General features: G+C 45.0%; 1 protein-coding gene and 1 long non-coding RNA gene across 10 annotated transcripts in view; one reads left to right on the top strand and one right to left on the bottom strand.

Moving 5' to 3' along the window:
- Nucleotides 1-15,334, bottom strand: part of LOC136436332 (nuclear mitotic apparatus protein 1-like) — a 63,406-nt gene that overhangs the window by 42,400 nt on the left and 5,672 nt on the right. For 6 of the 9 annotated variants that reach the window (XM_066430216.1, XM_066430212.1, XM_066430207.1 and 3 more), the window contains 18 exons: nt 14,264-14,387; nt 13,427-13,544; nt 12,515-12,620; nt 11,878-12,103; nt 11,227-11,345; nt 9,483-10,838; nt 8,788-8,997; nt 8,166-8,318; nt 5,594-7,789; nt 5,016-5,159; nt 4,512-4,624; nt 3,606-3,726; nt 3,127-3,270; nt 2,415-2,589; nt 1,737-1,926; nt 1,124-1,275; nt 362-495; nt 79-219 (listed from right to left, as the gene is read on the bottom strand). In XM_066430216.1, the coding sequence (XP_066286313.1) occupies nt 79-219; nt 362-495; nt 1,124-1,275; nt 1,737-1,926; nt 2,415-2,589; nt 3,127-3,270; nt 3,606-3,726; nt 4,512-4,624; nt 5,016-5,159; nt 5,594-7,789; nt 8,166-8,318; nt 8,788-8,997; nt 9,483-10,838; nt 11,227-11,345; nt 11,878-12,103; nt 12,515-12,620; nt 13,427-13,544; nt 14,264-14,387 (5,922 nt within the window). The remainder of the gene's footprint in view (nt 1-78; nt 220-361; nt 496-1,123; nt 1,276-1,736; nt 1,927-2,414; nt 2,590-3,126; nt 3,271-3,605; nt 3,727-4,511; nt 4,625-5,015; nt 5,160-5,593; nt 7,790-8,165; nt 8,319-8,787; nt 8,998-9,482; nt 10,839-11,226; nt 11,346-11,877; nt 12,104-12,514; nt 12,621-13,426; nt 13,545-14,263; nt 14,388-15,334) is intronic. The other 3 variants (XM_066430209.1, XM_066430214.1, XM_066430213.1) reach the window with 1 other exon arrangement.
- Nucleotides 1-15,334, top strand: part of LOC136436337 (uncharacterized) — a 24,967-nt gene extending 9,633 nt beyond the window's left edge. The window contains exon 4 of the long non-coding RNA XR_010756032.1: nt 15,280-15,334. This is a non-coding gene — a long non-coding RNA (uncharacterized lncRNA). The remainder of the gene's footprint in view (nt 1-15,279) is intronic.

Here is a 15,334-nt window from a genome sequence, read left to right as displayed (position 1 = left end):
CCCTGAAGACATGTCGAATGGCCCCCTTAATAAAAATCTAACACCAGAATATGAAAGGGAGGGTGAAACTCAGATCACCTTCTTCCTGGTGGCACCGTTCTCATCCACTTCATGCCTCCTCCTCTTCCCTGGGGTGATGGTTTTTGCAGTTTGTGAGGAGCGTAGAGATGTTACACGCAGGGTCTTACTCAGGTCCTCTGTCTCATCCAACTCCGAACCCTACGGAATGCAAATAAAATGTTAAATACATGTGCCAGGGTTCTTCACAGCGGAGGACCGGCAGGCACCTAGTGCATACCTGGGGGTTGCTGCACTAGAAACTTCTCAAACCAAAAGTGGTGTTAATGTTAATGGAGGTTACCTGAGTCTCCAGAGGATAGCAGCTCTGCAGATGCCTAGGCTGGAGGGTGTTTCTTCTCTGCAGCTCAGACAGTCTGTCCCAGTCGTACTGTTCTGGTTCCTCCTCACACTCGGACACAAAGAATCGGGGAGCCGCTGCAGTTATGGAAACAAACCACAAAGTTCAGGGCTTGAAATACTGGGTGCATGTGCACCCGTGTGTGCCCAATATTAGAGCTGTGGACCTAATGTTTGACTGTGGGTGCACCAGTGCACCTAGATATTTTTGTAAGCAATATGAAAAATAAAGGTACTATTGTACACTAGTTTACAGAATATTCTTGAAATGTGAGTATCAGAAAAAGCAATATAATTTGTAACAGTTGTACTTTATTTGATGTATTACTTGTTTGAAATTTTGAAGTTAACTATAGAATTACAGATTGAAGTTCTTCGAAACCCACCCCACTAACATGCAAAAAGATCCCATGGTAAATTTACGGTAACATCGTTTCATTGTCACGGGGACTTAGTTTTGTAGCAGCAGGGGAAAGGAGATTTTTGCAGTGTTTTAACTTTAAGTTTGCAGTTGAAGAAAGTCTGTGTTACAGCAGTATTACAATGGAAAGTTTCAATTATTACAAATCCATGGTATCATGATTTTGCCATGTAGAGGTCGGCATGAAAACCACAAAAATCTACAGTTCAAACAACCAACCAATGACTTCAAACTAGACCTCCTTTGCACGGGTAATAAAAAACATATCCTGATTGTGATACCCACCTCCCCTCCAACTGGAGGCGGAACCGATGGAAGACCCCAGGTCGACGTGGTCCGTGGAGGTTCTGGACAGTCGGTGGGACACAGAATCCTCCGCCTGGACCATCTCGATTCTAACCGTGGTGCGGCGGCGCTGGCTTCGCGTGGATACAGAGCTGAACAGTACAAATCAATCAATCAAACGGTTTATTGATCAAAGAAGACATGCGTGGGGCCAGTCTGCTGGCAGTGGTTTGTGTCTCCAACTCGCACTTTTTCCCAAATGCTGAATTGTTAAAGTCTTTGATATGACTTGGCTCGGGGAACGAACTGATCATGACCAACTGAATACAAATCAAATACTGTAAATGCACTAAAGTTTGTGTGGTTTTAAATTCGCAGTAGGGAGAAAATTTGCTGTTTTCCGTGGTTTTTAGTTTGTGTTTGAGACAATAGTAGACAAGGACGTAGGATGGCAAAAAACTTCAGAATCTGTGGTTTTATGTGCGTGGCGAAGACCTTACTGCAAAAATCGTGAACATAAAGCTACCGAGAACATTTCTGCATTTACAGTACGAGGCAAACACTGCAGAATGGTTAAGATGAACACAAATCTACCACGGCACAGTTAACCCACCTGTCCTGTGAGCTCCTGCTGTAGACAGATGAGTCCAGGCTGTCTCCTTCCAGACTATCTGTGCTGATGGTCCTGTTTTTCTTCTCCTCCTCCTCTTCCCCCTGGCTGTTGGACAGAGTTCTGTCCAGGTCATCTCTACTAGTGCTGTGTCGGGAGCGTGGCCTTATTACTCCTAAGTCAAATGTTTCATCTGCAGACCAGGCAGGGAAAAAAAGTGAAATTAAGTGAAAGTGATTTCGAATTAAACTAGTTTACATCAAATGAACTCAAAGGGCTCAAAATAGTGGGTACATGACGTATGTTCGTAAGAGAAGTAGTAGCGTTAAACTTTGAAATTATGTTTTGCTGAAATTCAACTTTATTTTATGTGGTGCACCCAAAATTCTTTCTGTGCACCTAATTTTTTTTGGTTGGGCGCACCAGTGCACCTATCTCCAAAAATGAATTTCCAGTCCTGACTTAATAAAAAGATGGGCAACTCTTTTCCACGGGTCGTGACAGAGAAGACAGATGCTATGTACAGCATTTACAGGTTCATTGTACCGGGGAAATTCCTCTAGATGCGTTCAGCTTAAAAAATCCCCCCACATAAAGGCTCTGTATATATAGAGAGCCTATATATATCGGCTTCCCACGGGACAAGGGTTAAGAGCAATAACTGAATAAGTAAGAAAGTACCAGCAGTGTCATCTACACACTCCACTGTGGTGTTGAGACTGCGTTCAGCAGCAGGGGTGAAGTAGACGCTGGCGGGCCGAGTGCCGACGGTACTGCGGCTGGGTCCCTCTTCCTGGAGCTTCTGCTGCCTGAGCTGGCGGTTGGCCAGGTCTACCTGAGCCTCCAGTGAGCGCACCTGTGCCAAGACACAACAGAGAACAGGTGTTTAAGACAAATGAAGGGACAGATGGGTTACTGTAACAGCAGATGGGATGGGTTGCTATAACAGCACAGACGCATTTCTCAAAAGTACCAGCTTGTGAATATGTTTGTACAATTTATTTTTGAGGTCAACAATATGACTTTCATCTATCTTCTCATTTTTTTCTGCCAAATGTCTTTAGATTACCATTTGTTGCTACCCTACTGTGTGGTGTTGAATTACTGGGTGGCTAGAGTAAGACTTGCGGATGCATGATCGAGAGGTCAAGGTTTGATTCCAGGCCACTGTGTCCTTGGATAAGGCACTTAACACAACTTTCCTCACCACACCCAGGTGTAAAAATAAGTACTTGGCATTAGTTAGGAAAATAAAAGGTGGTGGAAAGAGAGTTATGGACTCTGCCTTCCAATACCGTGCCCTAGACACAGTGTATTAACAACCGACTGCCCCTACAGCCTCAAAAAGGATAGATGGGACAACCTATCGCCAGCCTATCATACTTGTTCTCACCTGCTGATACAGTCTTTTAGACATGGCCTCTTCTTCCTTCAGTTTCTCTATGGCAGTTTTCACCTCCGTGGACAGGCTGCTGTTTTCCATCTTCAGGTTTTTCTTTTCTTGCTGTTCTGTTTGGAGCTGGTTTTTCACCGACTCCTGGGTTGCGTAGAAATAGTGCGTCCATTAGTGACTGGTAGACTATGTCAGGTATTTGGGGTTGAAAACGGGCCACAAATGAAGACATCGTTCTACTATTCTCGGACGATACAAAATACAAGGGTGATGCTTTGCCCCCCCCCCCCCATCAGAAGGTAAATAGTTTGTCGTTGGGCTGAAGTTGCTTGTAAATAAGATGTTAGAAATTTTTTCTCAGACTTAATCTAGTACTGCACAAAAATGTTTCACTCATATAATAACCATTTATATGTACTAGCACATATCTATGTAAGATAGGTGTACAGTTAGATGTAGCTGATGTAATGATGACATACATAGGCATGCTCCTGATTCTGGAGAGACTTCTCCAGGTCCATTATCCGGTCCTTCTTAGCCTGGTAGTACACCTGGTAGCTGTGCAGCTGTTCTGATAGCTGCTGCTGCTGCGACTGAGATCTGTACATAGACGGAAAGGCAGACTTACTGTGAGAGGTCTACTTAAATAGTTAAAAGCAAGGCTAGAACAACTGCCCTGTATATAGTGTAGAACTGTAAATCTTGAAACTTTTACAGTGGTTTCAGGGATCTCCCCAGAAATATAGAGTAGGATGGGGGAAGGGTGCCAAGCACAGGATTCGTGTGTGCAAGGGGGTAGGTATGGAGGGGGGCCCACTGGTCAAGAGGAGAGCAGCTTTTGCATTTTGCCTTTTGTAGACACAAATGGAAGTCATTTCCTGCAACTTCAGCTTTGCATCTTGTTTAACAAAATTACAGACTTTGCTGGGGAAATATTGCCAGAAATACCCTAACATTGAAAATCGACAGAATGGAGCTGGGATTACAACAGGATGGAGGAGCGCCACTGTTCCATCCTTAAGGGAGATCCCTGGGTTTTATTTGTCTGGTTTTTGTGGTGACTTCCCCACCGTAAATCTTAGACACCGCAAATATGTCTCCCTTGCAATGTATGACTAATGTACTACAGATCTGTTTGAACTGAAAGTTCAAAACACTGCAAGAACCTGCTATTCTCTTATCATGAAATGAAATCACCGCAAAAGTACATGTAATGGAATTTTCAATATTTTCTTATCACATCTCCATGCTAGTTTTCACAGTAGCTGTTTACTGAAGAGATAACTTGTAATGTAAGACACATTATCAGAATTACACCATCTCAACATACGAAACATTAGATATTGTCAGTATTCATGCTGACAGATTAAGTAACAGAACCCTACTTCTTTAGTTGTTCTTCCAACATGTTCTTCTGTCCCTGCACCTCCTCCATCGCTCCTTGCACCTCGCTGAGTCCTCTCAGCTGCTCGTCAAAGTGCTGCTGCATTTTCTCCACCTGGGACAAGAGTTACAACTTAAGCATAGGACCCTAAACCAGGGCTGGAAATGCTTGGTGCACATATGCTTTTGTGCACCCAAAATAAGAGCTGTGTTGTGTATTCCATTTTTGACCGTGGGTGCACCAATGCAGGGTTACATATGTAAAGGTATCATCATATATTTTGCATCTGCAACAACACTTCTTAGGAACCCTCTACTTTTTTCTTCAGTCTTGTAAACTTCATATTTCAAATTTGAGGTCAAGTAAGTACACCTCTATGGCCGTTTCCTTGTTTCAAGGTGAAAAAAACAGCAAGCAGACATCAAATGCAGTGAACTACTCTTTCCCCCCCTAACAGCTAAAATTACCAACTGGATTTACAGTTAGTATCAGCCTTACAGCCTACCTGCAGTCTGTAACTATTTTCCTTTGCTGCCATCTCCTGCTGCTGGGCACAGAGTGTGGCGTTGCTGGCCTGCAGCTGCTGATATTGTGCTGCTGCCTCTCCCATCTCCCGCTGCAAGGTGCTGTACCGCTGTTCCATTTGTACCTGTCAGAACAACATCGGGAAAACACGTTACCTTTATTTCTGGCCAACCTCAGTCAGAGTACAGTCAAAACTACCCAAGAAGACAAGGGAATGATAAAATCAGGTCTATGTGGACAGGTGGTCACTACAGAAAGGATTCTCAATACTTGTGTCAATGGGAAAAATTATCTGAGGGAGAGCCAAAAAGTGGTCACATTGTCCAGGTGTGGTCCTTATGTATGCCAGCTATGTTATCTAGTACTGCAATACAGCTTCGCTGCAGCTCTGAGCAAATATAAGGATCCATGTCTTTTGACTTTTGGTGTTTTACATTCTTTACTTGCAATCTTGGTACTCTTTTCTAGTAATGTAGCAGAAACAGGCTTAAAACACAGAACGAGCTGGATATCCTTACATCTACCTGGAGATTACTGTAACACCGAGCTATACGCTACCTTGTATGCCATCATCTCCTCCCACTGCTTGAGTAGCTGCTGCTTCTCAGTCTGAAGCTGGGAGCACTCCTGCTCAAAGTGTGCCGCCTGGACTCTGAGTTCAGCGGCGGTTTCATCAGAACTGCTCTGGCTCTGCATGTACCGTGCCTGCACAATGTCCACCTGGCTCTGGAGATCGCTCCTCCCTGCCTCGGCCCTCTCAAGCTGTGCCTGAAGGTTGTTCTTGGCAGCTTCGGTGTCCTTCAACTGTCCCTGTGCTGTTACTAGCTGGCTGTGGAGACTGGACAGTGCAGTGTCCTTCTCCTGAAGCTGCTCCTGTGAGGTCTGCAGCTGGCTTTGGAGGTCGTTCCTTGCAGATTCTATTTCCTGCTGGTTTGTCAGTGCTGTCTGCAGCTGAATGTGGAGGTCACTCTGGGCAGCATCCTTCTGTTGAAGCTGTTCTTGTTGTGTCTGCAGCTGGCTTTGGAGGTCATTCCTAGCAGATTCTATTTCCTGCTGATTTGTCAATGCTGTCTGCAGCTGAATCTGGAGGTCACCTTGTGAAGCATCCATCTGTTGAAGCTGCTCCTGTGCTGTTTGCAGCTGGCTTTGCAGGTCGTTCCTGGCAGATTCTATTTGCCATTGGTTTGTCAGTGCTGCTTGTAGCTGATTTTGGAGGTCATTCTGGGCAGCATCCTTCTGTTGAAGCTGCTCCTGTGCTGTTTGCAGCTGGCTTTGGAGGTCGTTCCTAGCAGATTCTATTTCCTGCTGGTTTGTCAGTGCTGCCTGAAGCTGAATTTGGAGGTCACCTTGTGAAGCATCCTTCTGCTGAAGCTGCTCCTGTGCTGTTTGCAGCTGGCTTTGCAGGTCGTTCCTGGCAGATTCTATTTGCTGTTGATTAGTCAGTGCTGCTTGTAGCTGAATCTGGAGGTCATTCTGGGCAGCATCCTTCTGTTGAAGCTGCTCCTGTGCTGTTTGCAGTTGGCTTTGAAGGTCGTTCCTTGCAGATTCAATTTGCTGTTGGTTGGTCAGTGCTGTCTGCAGCTTAATCTGGAGGTCACCTTGTGAAGCATCTTTCTGTTGAAGCTGCTCCTGTGCTGTTTGCAGCTGGCTTTGAAGGTCATTCCTTGCAAATTCGAATTGCTGTTGGTTTGTCAGTGCTGTCTGCAGCTGAATCTGGAGGTCACCTTGTGAAGCATCCTTTTGTTGAAGCTGCTCCTGTGCTGTTTGCAGCAGGCTTTGAAGGTTGCTAATGGTGGCTTCATTTTGCCCGAGCTTGTCCATGGATGCCTGGAGCTGCACCTGAAGGCCATCATGGTTAGAGCACTTTTCTTCCAACTGAACTTGTGCTGTCTGTAGCTGCATTTGAAGTTCACCTTTGGCAGCCTCATTTTGTTGTAGGTTTGCCAGAGCTGTCTTCAGCTGGTTCTGGAGTTTGCCTTGTGCAGTGTCCTTTTGCTGAAGTTGTTCTTGAGCTGTCTGTAGCTGCATTTGAAGTTCACTTTTGGCAGCCACATTTTGCTGAAGGTTTGTCTGTGCTGTCTGGAGCTGACTCTGGAGTTCACCTTGCGCAGTGTCCTTCTGTTGGAGCTGTTCTTGAGCTGTCTTCAGTTGGATTTGAAGGCCGTCTCTTGCAGCCTCAGTTTGCTGTAGGGCTGTCTGTGTTGTCTGCAGCTGAATTTGGAGGTCACCTTGTGCAGTGTCCTTCTGTTGAAGCTGTTCTTGAGCTGTCTTCAGTTGGATTTGAAGGTCGTCTCTTGCAGCCTCAGTTTGCTGCAGGGTTGTCTGTGTCGTCTGCAGCTGAATTTGGAGGTCACCTTGTGATGCATCCTTCTGCAGGAGCTGTTCTTGAGCTGTCTTCAGCTGACTTTGAAGGTGACTTCTTGCAGCTTCAGTCTGCTCCAGGTGTCCTTTCACATTTTGCATTTGACATTGGAAGTCTGCCCTGGCAGCTTCTAGCTGTTCTTGTGCTGTCTTCATGTGGCTCTGAAGGTCATCCTTGGAGGCTTTCATCTCCTCTAGCTGTCCCTGGGCTGTCCCGAGTTGTCTCAGAAGCTCTTCACTGCCAGTCTTGCTTTGCTCAAGTTGTTGCTGGGCTGCAGTGAGCTGGCTCTTGAGGTCTGCCTTGCCAGCTTCTGCCTGTTCCAATGCTGTCTGCACCATGACAAGCTGCTGTTGTGCTGCTTCTTTTTCAAGCTGGCTGACTTCCAACTGACCCTGCAATCAATCATAGAACGATCAGTTTACAGAGGTACTTTATTTTTGTGAAGTAAGCTCTTCCTAGAGCAATATCTCCCTTACAATGTAAGTAACACAATGTAAAGTTTAAAAATGTGCCTGTACAAAATGCATGGGAAAGGGACCTGCATGTGTATAGCCAATATAACAATCCTTGAGCTTAACACACCACGGCCAGCTTTTCAGGCACAAGACACAACAGCAGCTAGTCATATTAAACGAACTGTCACGCCTAACCTTTGCACATCTAAGTGCAACATTGCCTAAAGCAATCTAGAGAGGTTGTTCCGAAAGTACCGGGTGACAATTTACGCCCTACGACATATAGATCTGGGAATGTATCAGCATCCCATACCCGCAGCTCCTGTGCAGTTGTCTCCTCAGCTGTGATAGCTTCCTCTTTGTCCCTGAGCTGCTGCTGGTAAGAGTCAACGGCAGACTGGAGGGACGACAGCTGCTCCTTCATGGCCTGCATCGCGCTGCACAGCTCTGTGTTCTGGGCTTCAGTCTGGGGAGAAGATCCGGAGATGGGCAGGTTATGAGGCGCACAGTAAATTACAAGCTGTACACAGCTGTGCAGGACAGGTGCAATTGTTGTGATAGGGTGCTCTATGTTTCTTGTCTGGGCAATTACTTGCACAACCAACTTTTTGCATATTCGGTAAAAAATTATGCCCCTATTCCCTAGTATGGCGACTTTTAAATTGCTTGGTTCAAGCCCACTAAATGTGTTCCACGTGAGAATGAATTGAATACAAGGTGAAAAGGGAAACAAAATGTTGCTTGCTTAATCAGTTAATGTGCAATTTGTTTGAGCACCGATTCTTCCTTTGGAGCATGGCTCTGTGGTTAGTTAGCACGACTCTGTGGCCAGTTACCTAAGACATCACCATATTTGGAGCACAGTCCGGAAGGCTTTCCATTAGATTACTGATTGTCTTTAATGCCATGTATAGTTCTCTTCCTGTATATCTCACCCTGTTCTTTGCAGTCTCGCTCAGGGTGAGCCTGTCCTGTACAAACTGGAGCTCAGTCTGCATGTCGGCCGCCTGCTTCTCTGTCTCTGCCTCCCTGCTGGCTGCAGTCTGCTGCAGGGACTGCAGCTCTGCCCGCAGCTTGTCGCAGCTTTCCTCCGCAGCTGAAGCCTGTGAGCTGCTGTCAAGAAGCCGAACTCTCATGGCTTCCATCTGAAAGTTAGAAGACAGACAGAACTGTTGTCACATAACAGCATCACAGTATTACTCAATACCCAGACTGACCCAACCACAATGGCAGGCAGTATTTTATCATCGAGAGAGCTAAAACAGATGTAACCTAAACCAAATGTGCAAACCCCAAATATGGGCACAACAATTGTTTAAGTTATTCAGACAAGTAGTAGTACTAGTAGTAGTAGCATGAAGTAATTGAAACTGGATAAGTTTCGTAAAGAATCAGACGTTTTCAGACTGCATCCACTGTCTTTCCTCAGTGGTTGAGAAACAGCAGATAACGACATGTCTGACAAGTCTAACCATTTACAAAACTTGCTTGTGTAACTTTTCTATTGAGTATTTCATCACCTTGATGTCTAACCTTCATCAACGAATCACAGTATCAATTTTGGGGAATACCTTTTTCCCATTTCACCTCCAAGTAACTCAATTTCCATTTCTGTAGTTTTTTTACTTACCTTCTCAAGTTGTTCTTGGCTCTGAAACTCGAGCTGTTGCAGACGGGCTGTGTGTTGTTCCTCCTTAACGGCAGAGGCTCTCTCCATCTGAACCATTTCTGCCTGCAACGACCACTTCTCCTGCTCCGCTTTATCAAGAGAACACTGGAGGTCCCGCAGCCCCAGCTCCAGATCCAAGATCTTTGCTTCCTTTTCTCCAGTCACGAGGTGAAGCTGGTCTTGGCTTTCTTCAAGCTGCTTCTTCAGCTCTTCTGTCGTCTTTGTGAGCTCCCTGTTCTCCATGCACATCTCGGCATGTTCCTGTCGCACGCTGTCCATCGAGTCTTCCTGACAGGCTATGAGGATGTCCAGATGGTCGCTGATGGAGTCCAGCCGTCCGCCGTTGTGTTTCAACCGCGCCTTGAGGTCTGCGTTGGACGCGGCCACTTCCTGGATCTTCTCCATGACGCCCCCCTTGTCTTGAGTGTACCTGTCCACTTCAGCTTGGAGGTCAGCGTTCTGCTGTTGAAGGACTTCTTTTTCTCCGGTCGCGACCTCCAGCTGACCTTGGAGATGATCCCTCTCAGTCTGGAGCCCGGCCACGAGAGTTTGGAGCTCGGTCTTTTCCTTCTCTGACGACGCACCCAGCTTCCCGATCGCGTTGGCCAGCATGGCCTTCTCCGCCTGGAGGGTGCCGCACATCTTCTCTTTGCTCTCCAGCTCGGCAGACAGGGAGGAGTTCTCCGTCGCCATGGCGACCAGTCGATCCTGCAGCTGCCCTGCCTCCTCTTCTTTCTGTGCTTTGACCTGCTCCAGCTCGGAGGTGATGGCGGCTTTGTCCTTCTCCATAGCAGTCAGCTGCTCCTGTGTGCTGTGGAGTGCCATTTCCGTTGCAGTTTTGCCTTGCGCTGTTTGTCCAAGCTCCGTCTGAAGCCCTGCCACCTCCTCCTCCATCCTGGCCCTGTAACCCTCCAGGTTGGCCACCACGGCCGCCTTCTCCTCCTGAAGGAGGCTCAGCTGGTCGTTCAACTGCAGGCACTTCTGCTCCGCTGTGGATGACACCTCTTGCAGCTGACGATGGAGAGCATCCTTCTCATCCTGCATCATCGCCATGGTGACGCTGTTCTCCTCCTCCAGCTGCGCTACCCGCTGCTTCGTAGCTTCAATCTTCTTGTTCGTCTCGAGAATCTCGTCCCTGTAGGCGGTTTCCTTGGCTTGGAATGTCCAGCGCTCGTTTTCCAGCGTGACCCCCATGGCTGTCTTTGCAGCACTGACAGCTCCAAGCTTGGACTGAAGCGCCACCTTCTCCATCGCAGCCTCATTCTGGAGCATCTGGAACTCTTGTTGGCACTGCTGAATGTCTGCTCTGTGTCTTTCCTATTTAGGTGAGAAATGGTAAGGCATTTATATCATCGAATAACAAAGTTTGTTATTCAAAAAAGTGTCATACAATCATTCATGTACCTGTACATATGACCACCTCGACATAAATGTTAGGACAACCTGGCCAATATGACCACCTTTTGGAAGTCCCTTGATAATTTTTCCCATTGACAGAAGCATTTTAGAATCCTTTCCATAGTGACCACCTGTACACATAGACCAGATTTTATGTGGTCTTCTAGGGCAGTTTTGATTGTATATTAGAGGCAAACATATTTCTACCATTTAAAGTACATGCACATTCCAAGAAAGAAGATCTGAATGCCTGAAGAAGTATAACAAGAACATACATTGTAAGTCAAAGTGATTTGAAAGACCTTACCTGCAGCTTAGCAGTGTCCTCTGGGCATGTCCAGGTGTCACGGAGGAGCGCCAATTCCTGCCCCAACTCCTGGGCATGTTTGTCCATCACCCCTCCGAGGCTCTCTCCCATGGACTCAACTGTGGGCAGAGGAACAACTCCAGTAAGCAACAAGTAACACATCACTCATTCACTCAGGTCCGCAAGCTTCCAAAGGGAGCGTGGCGCCTTGGTCACAATCATTACTGTAATATGTCTGGCGATACAGAATTTTAGCAGTTTAAACAAAGTGCCAGAAATAAATATAGGAATTCTTACCTACCAACCAACCCAACTTTTTTCAGGACTGTAACCAGAAACACAATTTTCCGAGGGCTAAGGAATGCTTCTGATTCTAAATTACCTGGGTTCGTCTACAGAGTCTTGGGTCGGTCAGGTAACCACATTTATTTTCCTACTGTAATTTTTGATTTGTTAACTGTAACTTATTTTTAGCTGATTTAACGGTCACTAGTGAACAGCTAGAATTTCATCATCGCTAATATTTGATCACTGATATTTGAGACAGCAAGTTTTGTTCCCACCGTCAAAATTAAGTGCAGTGACCTTCATTTTCCCCAAACCGCTATATTTTCCTGCTGCTATATTTAAGTGATTTACAGTAGTCCTTACCCCCACTGCTGTGCATGGTCTCTCTCAGCTCCTCCTCCGTTTCCCTGAGTCTCTCCTGAGTGTACCGAGCCTGCTCCAGGACCTGTGCCTTCTCCTCCTGCAGCTGCACCAGGTCCCTGTCTTTGGCAGCCAGGGAGTCCTGCAGGGACTGGACCTGCTGTCCTGCGCGGTGGAGCTCCGCCTGCAGCTCCTGAACCTGCTGCACCAGCTGTCTACTGCTCTTCATCTGCAGCAAGCGGTGGGAAAGAGTATTTTCCATCAGATGTTTTTCAATGGTAGAAGTTAGATATCCAGGGAATAAGATACATTGTACAAAAGTTACTCTAGCAACCGGATAGTTTTTGAAAAGTTATCCATTTCAGATAGCATTCACTATCTTTAATTTGTACAATACACAATTCATTAATGACCAAGGATGCTGTCTGGAAATTTCAAGACAAATAATCTATTAATGAAAACAGTCCTGTTAGGAAATTTGCATATATTGAGAGTCAGGAGCCTTACAAGAGGTGTAAACTGACCTGGTCTCACTACGCCTTTGTCTTTAAAAAATTTCCTGACCATCCCCAACAGCTTTGATGGAATACCATTATCTAAACTAATCAAGGAAAATGAAAGCGGTAGGTGGATAACTCACAGAATCCTCCATCTGGTGTTTCTCCTCAAAGAGGCGGTCGTTCTGTTTTTTCAGCTCTTGGGCCTCGGTCTTGTATACTTCATACTCTTGCAGGAGCTTTGTCAGCCTGTAAAAATAACAAAATCGTTAGTCACTTTATACACACATTGACACAGTTTAGTCATAATGACTCATATAGTAAAATAGGCATCTTCAAGTTAAATGGAGCATGCCTTGAACATGTGGCAAGTTTGACAAAGCTACTGTAAAATGATAAGTGTGATATTGGGTTAACTCTCTCCCAGCTGACTTTCACTGCTACAAACTTTGTACACTGTAATAACCATATTAGCCTGTGCACAAATCAGGACTCTAGACCTAAAAAGTTTTCAGGTACAGCGGTTCAGAACCTAAATAAGCTTGGTCAGTTATCTGTAAGTTATCATAATATTCATGTAGTAGAGTAGCCTACTGCCTTTTTTAGTGCTAAATTGTAGTCTTTGCATGAGGATTTACATCTAATCTTAAAAAAGGTATTTTCTTAATATTCAAGTACAACATTGTTATTACTTATCTTCTGTCCAAAAACATAATGTCTAAATAATGTTAAAGTTTGTACAGGTACAGGTAAGATGTTCAAGTCTTGACCTGTTCCTAAACATGTTCGCAAGGATTTAATTTTGTGGTAGGGAGAGAATGGAGTGTTCGCGTTGGTTTTGAGTTTGCGTTGGAAACAATAGTAGTGCCACAGTCACAATCGAACAGCTTTTCACAGCGGTTTTAAGTTTGTGGTAAAGAGTTCACCGTTGCAAACATTTCTACATTTACAATAATACAGACCAAGAACACATCATTTTATTTCGTAGCTCTGGGAAAATGACAGCGCTGAGATGGAATTCGACCGGTTTTGATTTTATTCATTTTCACATGTACCTTTCACACTTCTGTTCCAGCAGCTTTCTCTGGTCTTCTCGAGCTCGCAGGGCATCGTTTTCATCCTGCAGTGCTCTCAGGCCCACCAGCCTGGCAGACAAGTCACGCATCTCAGACTCTATGGAAAGAACAAGTTATATTATTAGCAACTGGCAAATGGAATAGTGTAGAGTGGAATTTGTTGTCACCGGGTACAGCAGAGGCATCTTCAATGGATAGCTTTAAAGAATGCTTGCAGCTAAATTTGCAAAGTTTAGGTGTGACACTTTGTTCAGTGTAATATAACCAGCTGCTGCTGTGTCGTGTGCCAGCAAAGTTGGCGTGTTACGACAAAGGACCATTATACCGGCTATATAGATAAACAAATGCAAGTAGATGCAAGTATCAATAAACAAGTACAGGTAAAAAAGTAAAAAGGGATCTTGAACCACTTTAGCTGAAGTAAACTCAATGAACTGTCGAGCTACTTTTCAACTGGTTGTGACAAAGACAGATGATATGTACAGTATCTACTGGTTTGTTGTACCAGGGAAATTGTTGAAGCTCTTTTCGACAAGTACAATGAACAGTGGACCACGGCTTATCGTCCAGTCATAAAGACTGCAACCCTTTCCAGTAGCGTGCATGTTGGGTGATGAACACAGCTGGGATTCAAACTCAAAACTTCTTTGTCCAGAGGCAGGGTCACTAACCACTGGACCACTCAAGCAACTATAGTACTGCAAAGAGAAAACTGTTTTCACATGTACACACAATCCAAGTTGTTAAAAGAACTGAGCTTGTAGTTTGATGAAAGCTTAAGCTACATGCAGCCTGAAGTGACTGAAAGTCTCTCACCTTTCTGTTCTAGAGTTCTCTGTAGTTTTCTCACATGTATATCTCCCTCCTCTATAATGTGGTTTTTAGTGCCCAGCTCCACCCTTAGTTGTTGCACCTGTTGTTGTGCCTTGGTCAGTGCGATCTGTGAAAGAAAGTTACACTGTTATTTCCTTGGCAAAGGCAATGTTACATCATGGCAGGGTTGTCTCCAGCTTTAGACTTTTTCTGTCCCACTCATTACTTGGGAGCCAATGTTGTTGATTTTTTATGTTGAACCTGTCATTTTAAGCTTACAAAAATACATTTTCATCAGTTTTGTGTCATGAAGTTTAGATTTTTTGGATGGGGTGTTTTTTTTCCCGTCCCAACAAGCAAATTTCTGTCCCAGGACAGAGGGACAGGTCCTGGAGACAGCCCTGCATCATGGTCACGTCTAGTAAAAACAATTAGTCAAGAATTATATAAATATTTATACTTTCAAGAGTGTAAGCTTATTCAGGTACAGTACAGGTACGTTGATGTTCTGGTAATACGAACTTGGCCCTAAATGATTTCAGTGGTACTATATCAGTATACAACACTAGTCCATACAGAAAGAGATAAGTTCAATGGTGCCGGCAGTGGGCGTTATAAATTTCCTGGCACGTTTGACCAACTGCTGACGTCATGTATCCGTAAAGGCACATGTCAATAAGCTCACGTGTCTGTAACTCTCGCGAGTTCACGTTTGGAAGTGATTAGCTTGTATTGATCCTGAAAAAGTAGTCAGTGAAAATTTGATCCGTGTATACCTTACTGATGGAAGAAAGTTTAGTATTGTACTGTCATTACTACCAACACAGATTAGATTCCATGATACTTTGGATATAAGTTCAACACTGAAATAAAATGCATCAAGACTAACTAGATATTGGAGTTTTCTTGTTTCACAACCAGTAAATCTTCACCTACTCACGTTTCGGTGTCTGTCAGACACCTTCTTCAGAGCTTCTGACTGGAGTACTGCTTCTTGCCACTATAAATAGCCAATGTAGGTGGCGCTTTTGTGGCGAGAACACAATCTCAAACATGACTAGGCTTGTATCCCCC

This window comes from Branchiostoma lanceolatum, chromosome 6 (assembly GCF_035083965.1).
Source record: "Branchiostoma lanceolatum isolate klBraLanc5 chromosome 6, klBraLanc5.hap2, whole genome shotgun sequence".
NCBI classification, from domain to species: domain Eukaryota; kingdom Metazoa; phylum Chordata; class Leptocardii; order Amphioxiformes; family Branchiostomatidae; genus Branchiostoma; species Branchiostoma lanceolatum.
Note: the sequence above shows the minus strand (reverse complement) of the source record. Positions and strands in the feature narration are given on the sequence as shown.